The following is a 9,658-nucleotide window of genomic DNA, read 5'->3' as shown; positions in this document are numbered from 1 at the left end:
CTGCCTCAGCCTTCTGAGTGCGGGCATGACAGTCATGTGCCATCATGCCCGGCTTTGCTGTGTGTTTTAAATTCTACACAATTTTATCATTCGTGTAAGTCTGTGTATCTGCCACCAGTCAAATTCTGAACAGTTCAAAATCCTCAAGATTATCCTGTGTTGCTCTTTTCAACCACACACATCTCCCTCTGGTACACTTCCTCCTGCACTTCAAATGCTAACCCCCAGGAATCATTCACCTGCTTTAATACTGTTCTCATTTCCATTATGTTGAATACATTAAATTATACAGTGTATAATCTTTTGGGACTGGCTGCTTTTCTGCTTAGTAGAACTCCCTGGAAAGCCATCCCAGATTCATGCTTTTTTCTTGCTGAATAATATTCTAAGATATTACACTGAGTTTGTTTTACCATCCACCTGTGGAAAGATGTCTAGGTTGAGTCCAGGTTTGTTTATTTAAAATAAAACTCTCGAAAACATTTGTGTACAAGTTTTTTGTCTTTTTGAGACAAGGTCTCACTATGTAGGTCAGGCTGGCCTTGAGCTCACTTTGTAGCCCAGGCTGGTCTTGAACTCACAATGATCCTCCTGCCTCAGCCTCCTGAGTGCTAAAATCACAAGCAGGCACCACCATGCCTGGCTGTGTACAAGACTTTGTGTGAACATTAATTTCCACTTCTCTGGGATAAATACCAAAGTGTACAGTTGATGATTTTATGATACAGTGGCTGTGTGTTTTACATCACCATGATAGTTTTATTTTTGGAGCACACAAGGCAGTTTTGGTTGAATCCCACTTACATTTTGGACTGCCTGACTTTTCCCTAATAGTTTTATTTATTTTTTTCCCTCAATCTTCTGAATTTTCTATGCAATCGAGCATAGGTCCAGCTGTTGACTAAATTTAGATTAACTTTTAAACAAGATCATTTCTTCTGTGCTGTTTTATACTTTATGTTGCATAACACAAACCCTAAGGAAATCACAGGAAGGTGACAGACAGCAAGTCTCAAGCACGGTGATTAAACAACATGCATGGTAGACCCCAGAGGAAAACAAATACGTACTAAGGGTCCTGAGATACTATGCCATGCACCCTGAGAAGCGAAAGGGGAGGCTCAGGTTCCTTGCCCCAAAGAACTATCTTGAGATTAATAGCTAATAGTGTGAGTCCACTAACAGGGAAGGGCATGACATGCAATCGGTTGGAGGCAGGAGTTAATTCTGCCTTTGGCAGTTATATATATGAAGCTCAAAATCTCCACTGGAATCTGATTTTGATTTTTTTTACGGTACGGGGAATCGAACTCACGACCTTGCACTTGCCAGGCAGGTGCTGTGCCGCTGAGCTAAATCCCCAGCTCCTGGAGTCTGATTTTGAGCTGGCCCTGGAATAGACTAGCCCTCACACAGAATAGGAAAATAATGGTTTTGAGGTAGCAAAGTGCATTTAAAATTGGGGCCAATAAGGAAATCCTGAAAGTTTCTGGGTTTGCTCTGTGGATAGGGTAGTGGTAAAATTGTATTAACATGGGGACAGTGGAAGGGTCGGGTAACAGTAGGCTAGGAGACCCCTGAGTCAACCATCGCTGTCATCTGTGTGGGAGGCATCCCAAACCCGGTGCCAAAAAAAGAAAAAAGAGGGTTCAGATATTTGGGTCATAGTGTTTACGAATCAGTACACGCAATACTACAGCCAGTGGGTTTGAACATGCTAGAGATTCGGAAGGAAAGATGACAATGGCTGTATTATTGTTTCATGCTATGCAGCAATGGTACTGTCAGGGGAAGACGTCCCAGTAGGCTGTTCATAGCACAAGAGGACAACAAGAAAAAAAGGGATGGAGATGCTGTAAGGGGCACTGAACGAAGGCGTTTAACATCCATATTCAGGACGACTGCTTCCTCCTGAAGCCTGTTCATGCCTGGCAGGATCTTGTAACCAACCTCCGTACACCCTGGGTCTCTGCCTGCAGTACAATGATAAACAGTCCCTCGCAGGCGCGTGGTCACGTAGGCTGCAAGCATGGCAGCAGAGGTCGGGGAGAGTCACGTGAGTTGTACGTCAAATGGGTAGGCGGGAGTCACATGAGTTGTACGTCACAGGGGCAGGCGGGAGTCCCGTGAGTTGTACGTCACAGGGGCAGGCGAGAGTCACGCGTCGTACGTCACAGGGGCAGGCGGGAGTCACGAGGTTGTACGTCACAGGGGTAGGTGGGAGTCACGCGGTCATACGTCACAGGGGAAGGCGGAAGTCACGTGGGCTGTAGGTAGCGGAAAAAGCTCGAGGGCAGTAGAGCGCCGCGTCGCCCAGTCGCGGCCGTCTCAGCTGACCCTTTGGGGAATGGAAGGATGGAGCGAAGTCAGAAGACCCACAGGCCTTCTGATTTGCACAGTGGGCGCGTCCAGCCCCTTTTCACGGGCTCACCGCCGCAGAGCGCCCGTGTCAGCCGGGAGAGCATCGTGTCATCCTCTCTGGCTCGCAGTGTCCAGGACCGAGGACGGGCCCACCGGGCCCGGGGAAAGCGCAAAGACCAGGACAATGCGGGCATCGGGCAGCGCCTGCTGAACGTGAGCGGGGCCGTGGGGGCCCCTGGGGCCGTGGGGGTTGAGGGTTCCCGCGCGCGGGGCTGAAGGCCGCCTTCCCCTGGCAGCGATCGGTCAGGAGCAGGAGTTTAGTTACCGTCTGCTCACTCGGATGGCGCAGAGGCGGGCGATACTATAGGCGCGGGCTTCGTACAGGGCGGAGACAGAGGATCGGTGTGCCGGCTGCTTTCATCGTGCTCGTTCTCGAGATTTTGCTTATGTGGTTAAAGGGATAAACTCCAGAAACTTTAGTTTTGTTTTCATCCCTGAGGTTCTTTTTTTTGGTTTTTGGTTTTTTTTCCCAGTACCAGGAATCGAACTCACGACCTCGCGCTTGCCAGGCAGGCGCTGTGCCGCTGAGCTAAATCCCCAGCCCCCTTCTGAGGTTCTTAACAGAAGGAACCTGTGGCAGTATCTCTCCCTCATATCTGCAAAGGGGAAACTTAGAGTTTCCGGTGCAGTGTTAGTGGTACCGCTGCACGGCCACCTAAATGGCAGAGGAGAATTAAAATTTAAGTACACCCTTTGAAAGGCCTTCGGGATTGTGAGGACATTTTATACCTTTTTTTGGGGGTTTAAAATTATTTAGAATACAAATAGAAGCGGTTATCAAGAAACAGTTGGTGTGCAAAAAGATGGAGGCTAAAGAGTTAAATTGCTTTAAGTTACCCTCTTAATTCCAAGAATTTAGAAGACTCTTGAAGCATTGGTACAAGTTGAGAGCATATTAGGAGATAGGTGTAGGGTAGTATTAGAAAAAAATTACGAAGTTTGTAAAAGAGATGTGCTTGAAAAACAGACACTTTTTTGTGGGGAGGGTACCGGGGATCAAATGTGCTTGAAAATCTAGAACAAGGTTTTTGTTGTTCATCATGTTAAGGAATTTGGATTTTGTACTGTAGGATGGTGGTTTTCAATATTTTTGAGTATTAGATGCCCTTTTAATGTAATAAAAAAAATGGTGTTTCTTCATATAAAAGAAACCAGACCTTTATTATTCACTAATTGGGCATCACAAAAGCTGCCAGGTAAGCATGGTATTATTAATGGAATTTGCTCCAGACCAGTGTTTTTTAGCGAGATCATGTGTATCCAAGCCCTTTGGGAAGTTTGTTAAAATGTAGATTTCTGCGCCTCCACTGTAGACCTCAGATGGTAAAAAGGAGTCATTTATCTTGAGCTTGGTGAAGAAGAAGAATAGAAAACATCTTGAGTTAAGAAGTCCATGTAACTTAACTGGCATAATGAATGACAAGTTCTTGCCAATGAAATCAGTGAACTTTTTCCTCAGGTAGAAAAGTTGGGTTGGAGGAAGGGAGAAGACAAAATATTCCCTTCTGGACAACTGTTTCTTATTATAATGAAACTGTAATTGTTGTTTACCTGTCGGTAAACAACAGACTGAACCTCTTCAGGGATCTAACACTTGAAGGTGGTATTAGCCTGGTGCCAGGTGTATACTTGTGCCAGCATATTGGTAAATGTTAAGGAATGTAAGGATAGTGAGGATTCCGTAGACAGCACATACTTTCAGTGCCCTCCATCCATGTCTCTTTGTAACTGGTGAATTTAGATTATTTACATTTAATGTAATCCCTGCTATATTAAGGCTTCGGTTTGTCAACTTAGTTCTTGTTTTGTGTATTCTTTTTGTTTTTGCCTTTCTGTTGGTTATTTGAATTTTTTTAGAATTGTATTTTTACTTCTTTATAGTATTTTAAAATGTATTTTTGAATATGTACACATGCTTGCTGTAAACATCACAATTTAATTTACATATATAATTTATCAGTCTATTGGAATCACCATTTTACCAACTGAAATCAAATGTGGAAACCTTATGTTCCTCTATGTCTCTTTACCTCCCTCCATTTATAGTATAATTTACAAAATATTTCCGTAGTATTCTTACAACATATTGGACAGTATTATAATGTTTTTATGTGGTCCTGGGGATTGAACCCATGATTTTATAAGTGCTACCAGACAAATGCTTTACCATTAGTTACACTGTTTCCACTGTCAAACATAATTCAGAAAACTCAAAAGGAAAATAAAAATACATTGCTTTTACACATATTTTTACTTAATGTGTTCTATTTCCAAATCTTCATTCTTGCATTCTTGGCATTCTTACTTTCTTGCATTATTGCTTTTCTGTTTAGGATAGGCTTGATGAGGAAAATTCTCAGTTTTGTTTCATTTTATAGTATCTTCATCTCCCTTCATATTTGATAAATGTTTTCACTGAGTATAGAGTTCTGGGTGCTGTCTTCGTGTCCAAGCAGCAGCAACCAGCAGAGGGTGCTGAGGGCCAACATAACCTTCCAGGATGTCCAGGATGGTGCTGGTGTGGCCTGGCCAAGGTGGGTGCATGGTCGCAGACAAACGCAGCTCACCACTTAGGCTCAGATGGCTTTAGTAGCCTGGCATGGTGGCACACATGTGTAATCCCAGCAGTCGGGAGGCTGAGGCAGGAGGATTGTTGAGAGTTCGAGACCAGGCTGGGCTACAAAGAGAGCTCAAGGCCAGCCTGAACTGCATAGCGAGACCCTGTGTCAAAAAGACAAAAAACAGAAACAAACAACACCCCCCCAAACCCAAATAGCTTTAGTAGAAATTGCAGTGCCTCCTCTCTCCCTGGCCACTGTTCATGGCAAGTGATGTGGGCGTGGTGCAGGGACCCTCTTTGCTGCCTCAGAAACTCTCCAGGAACAAAGTGGAGATGAGGTGTAGCACCCACTACGTACCGACACAGCCATATTCAAACCGTCAGGACGTAAGTCAGTGCAACATAGAACAGCACCTGGGGAAATAGCTTAAAAAGTGTGCACACACGCCCGCACACACACACACACACAAATAACACTATTGCTATCTGTTCTGCAGACCTAATCACTCTGGGCAAAGGCAGCAGGATAAACCACCTTCAGGTTTTAGCGGGCCTGTAAACCATCCAGCAGGTGAGAACTGGTAGCCCTGCAGGCCGGCACTTGGCAGCCTGTGCACCATCTCTGTAGACTATGGATGTAGGGTCGCTGGTCCCTGGGTCAGCTTCGTCTCTGGTTAATTTCATGGAGTTGCCATGGTCTAAAACTGTGCTCTTCTTGGCAGAGTCACTAAGTTGGCCACACAGAACATAACAATAGTTATTTAAGTTATTTGAAAGGCACCGTTCATCTAAATGTGTGGGCATGGTGTAATAAAAATCATCTAAAAAGTGACAGTGGGCGGGAGGCTGGGAAGAAGCTGGTCTGGGATTTCTGAGGGCTGTAGCTGAGACCTCTGGTGTGGTTGAGTTGGTTCATCTCACCAAGCCCGGCTCGCTCAGCTCGGCTCAGCCCAGCTCGAAGCTGGCCGCATACAGAACGGTATAGTGCAGCTGGCTGCACAGAAGCACCTCACAATAGAACTCTGGCAGCTTCAGCAGGCTCATCCGGGTGCTGGCTGTTGGCAGCTGCTCCAGCTCGGAGCTTCCATTGTAGATGCAAAGCACAAGCGAGCAGGCTGAGAGGAACTTGTTACACACTTGAGGGACTTGTGCTTTTCTTCATCAGTGAAGTATTCTGTAATTCTCCAAAAGATACAAATGACAGGAAGATCTGCAGAATAGTCTCCAGAATAGTTTGTGAAGGATTTTTTTTGAGAGAGGGTCTCACTATGCAGTTCAGGCTGGCCTTGAGCTCACTTTGTAGCGCCGGCTGTTCTCGAACTCACAATGATCCTCCTGCCTCAGCCTCCTGAGTGCTGGGATTGCAGGCGTGCACCACCACACCTGGCTTGTGAAGGATTTTAGGTCCTCTAAACTAATGGGAACTTGTGTGCCAGAAATTAAACCTGACGTTCCTGCTAATCAGACATCCACGGCTACTCCCGCTGATGACACTGGCCAGGCCCTCTCAGAAGGCCGACAGAGTGGGAGGATCTGCTTGTTTAGCCCGTGGTTGGCCGTTGAGTGGGTGTGTGCAGTGCACTTGGCCCTGGTGTCAAGGGTGTCTTTCCTGCCAAATTTAGTTCAGTCCCTTGGGCCTCCGTCAGGTGGTGGTTCACCATGGTGAAGCAGAGCCCCAGCTCCTTCACGTCCCCCTTGTAGATGTGAGGAATGCCAGGTTCCAGTAGACATCAGTGCCCAAGGAAGCCAAGTGGTAGAGATCCACATCTGCACTTGTCCTCAGCAGCATGGACAGGAGGAAGCCGGCAACGGGAAGCTGCACCGGCACATTTTCATAGCCGCCTCGGAGTTCTGCCCAGGAAGTAGGAGTGTCGAGTGAGAGTGTCCCACACGTTTCTGAAAAGCAGGGCTGGGGTACGAAAACCCTGTCTTAGTAGTCTTGAGGAACCCCTGCTTGGAGTTCTCAATTTTTAGGAGTTCATTGAAAAATTCTCTGAAAATGTCACCACCATTGATGTCACCTTTGTCCTGGCTGTGGGTGTTGAGCAGGATCTGCTCACACGGATCTGCTTCTTCAAATTAGGCTCATTTTGAGGAAAGTTTGTTAGTATAGTTGCTTCTTATTGTGAAATCGATTCCATCCAGAAATAGGCCATCTTGAACTTGTTGCTTACCTGAACCAACCTCTGAAAGGTCTCGTGCATTCCTCTCCTCACACTGGACCATGAAGGGAGCTCCATCAGGATGGAGAGCAGCTGCTCCTCGGACAGCGGCAGCAGCGGGCTCCAACCACCTCCAGAGAGGACTGCGGCAGGCGGATCCTCCCATGTGCCAGAACCGCCGCACGTGCCTGGATGCCAGCAGGTACAATGGGGCGACCTTATCTACTTGAATGTCTTTTTTTTGCAAGCCAGTGATTTGGAGACAAAAATTGCTCCCTGTGTCTCTGGATTTGAGCATTTTCGCTAGATTGGTTCTGACCTTGAACAACTGAATCTGTTGCTTTCGTTCCATCTGTATCCACTGCTTCATCTCAAAACCAGTCATGACCTTAATCCTCTGAGATGCCACAATAGACTCTTCCCAGACTTCCGGCTTTGTTTCTGGGCATGCCAGCTTGATGATCCCAAGGAACACATTCCAAAGGCAGTGAGACAGCACACCCAGCTCCACCAGCATGAAAGGCCTTGTTCACGATTGTCTCTGACCCACAATTTCCATAGGATCACCAAAGAATTTATCATGTGTACAAGTCAGTGAGTGGCCAAGCGTAGAGCCGAAGAGGTAAGAGCAGGTTGGTTTGACTGCAGTGTGCAGCAGACGTGGGAGGACCCTGTGCTATCACTCGGAGCAGTGGCACCATGGACCCTGATCATCCTCATTGTCATGGAAGAGGTGAGAAATCCAGAGTGGCTCAGAAACCTGGCGTCGTAGAGAAGCCTTCCTTGTGCACCAGCATGCAGAGCTGCACCACGAACATGTGGGAGATGGAGGCCGTCTGGGTGAAGACCTCCTCTCTGGCTGAAGTCCTCCACGCCACCCTGAGCAGGGTGTTGGTCCACTCTTCAGACGCTCCTCCCTGTACAGGGCAGGGACTCCTCATCCTCATCTTGGGATCTCTTCTCCTTCCTGGAGTGTCATGAGACCTGGTAGGTGAGGTAGGGTGCTGGGAAGGAAATGTCTGGAGCACACGCAGGTCAACCAGCAGACCCTCCTCAGAGGAACCCCAGGTAATTTTTGCTGACAGTTAAAACTGAGACGCTGCAGTGCTCCACTGTTTCTATGTGAACAGCTGCCCTCTCGTAACAGCAGCGCATTGGGACAGGGCACATCAGGGAAGTGGTCTGTATAATGCCAGCATGACAGAGTGAAAAATCGCATCTATAAAAGGTGCTTCCAGAAACTCCTCCATGGAGGCTGAGAAAACTTGCTGCCTTGCACCTTTGGAACAGGATTTGTGTGTAAAGTGCAATGATTCCTAGACATCTTTCAACAAAACTTTTGCTATAGGAACTTGAGTTGAATCAGAATATTTAATACTTTTTTTTTTGTCTTTTTGAGACTGGGTCTCACTATGCAGTTCAGGCTGGCTGTGTGCTCATAGCAAGACCCTATTCTATTTGACCCAGGTATCCCCTTCCTAGATACCTTTCAGAAAGAGTTAGTCATCACATTGCAGGGATACACATATACCTACATTTATAGGTGTGCAATTTATAATAGCTAGGTCTCAGAAACAGTGTATATGTTCATCAACAGATGAATGGAGAAAGAAAATGTGGTATTTATACATAATGAAGTACTACCCTGCCATAAAGAACCAAACTTGAGACATTCATAGGCAAATAGATGCAACTTGAGAACATAATGTTGGGTGAAATAAGTCAGTCGCACAAGCTTAGGGCTGAGGATATAGCTCAGTGGCACAAGCGCCTGCCTGCCAAGCGCAAGGTCCTGAGTTCGATTCTCAGTACAAACAAAACAAAACAAAACACACACAAGCTTAAATATTGCATGATTTCTTTTCTTTTTTTTTTTTTTGTCTTTTTGAGACAGGATCTTGCTATGCAGTTCAGGCTGGCCTTGAACTCACTGTGTAGCCCAGGTTGGCCTTGAACTCACTGCAGTCTTCCTGCATTAGCCTGCCGAGTGTTGGGATTACAGGCGTGTACCATCATGCTTGGCAGAATTTCTCTTTTGAGTTATTTGAGGATTCTCTGCAGTGATTTCCAAAATGGTTGCAGTAGTTTATATTCCCACTGACAGTGTAGAAGAGTTTCCCTTCCCTCATACTTTTGCCAGCGTTTTTTGATAATAGCCATTTTTTCTGGAATAAGATGTTATCTCAGTGCAGTTTTAATTTGCATTTTTTAATGGTCAGGATATTGAATATTTTTCATATAGTTACTGGCCATCTGTACTTCTGAGAAGTGTCTGTTATTTTGGTTGTCTAATTTTGATTGGGTCCTTTATTTGGGGGTCTGACTTTTTTGAGTTCTTTATTCTAGGTGTTAGTCCTCTGTCTGAGGAAAAGCTGGCATAAATCTTTTTCCCATTGTATAGGTTATATCTTCATTTTGTTGGTGGTTTTCTTTGATGTGCGCAAGCTTTTTAATTTGATGTGATCCATTTGTTGATTCTCAGTATTACTTCTTGTGCCACTGGAGTTCTGTTCAG

At 45.8% G+C, this 9,658-nt stretch overlaps 1 protein-coding gene across 1 annotated transcript in view; it reads left to right on the top strand.

Annotated features, from left to right (window-relative positions):
- Nucleotides 1-2,227: 2,227 nt before the first annotated feature.
- The window catches only part of Als2cr11 (amyotrophic lateral sclerosis 2 (juvenile) chromosome region, candidate 11), a gene marked incomplete in the record, with an annotated part of 162,005 nt that continues 154,574 nt past the window's right edge, over nucleotides 2,228-9,658 (top strand). The window contains 1 exon segment of the mRNA XM_013504749.1: nucleotides 2,228-2,574. Coding sequence (XP_013360203.1) covers nucleotides 2,356-2,574 — 219 coding nt within the window.

Source organism: Chinchilla lanigera, unplaced genomic scaffold, assembly GCF_000276665.1.
Source record: "Chinchilla lanigera isolate Chin_1 unplaced genomic scaffold, ChiLan1.0 scaffold00092, whole genome shotgun sequence".
NCBI lineage: Eukaryota > Metazoa > Chordata > Mammalia > Rodentia > Chinchillidae > Chinchilla > Chinchilla lanigera.
This window is presented reverse-complemented; position numbering and strand designations above follow the sequence as displayed.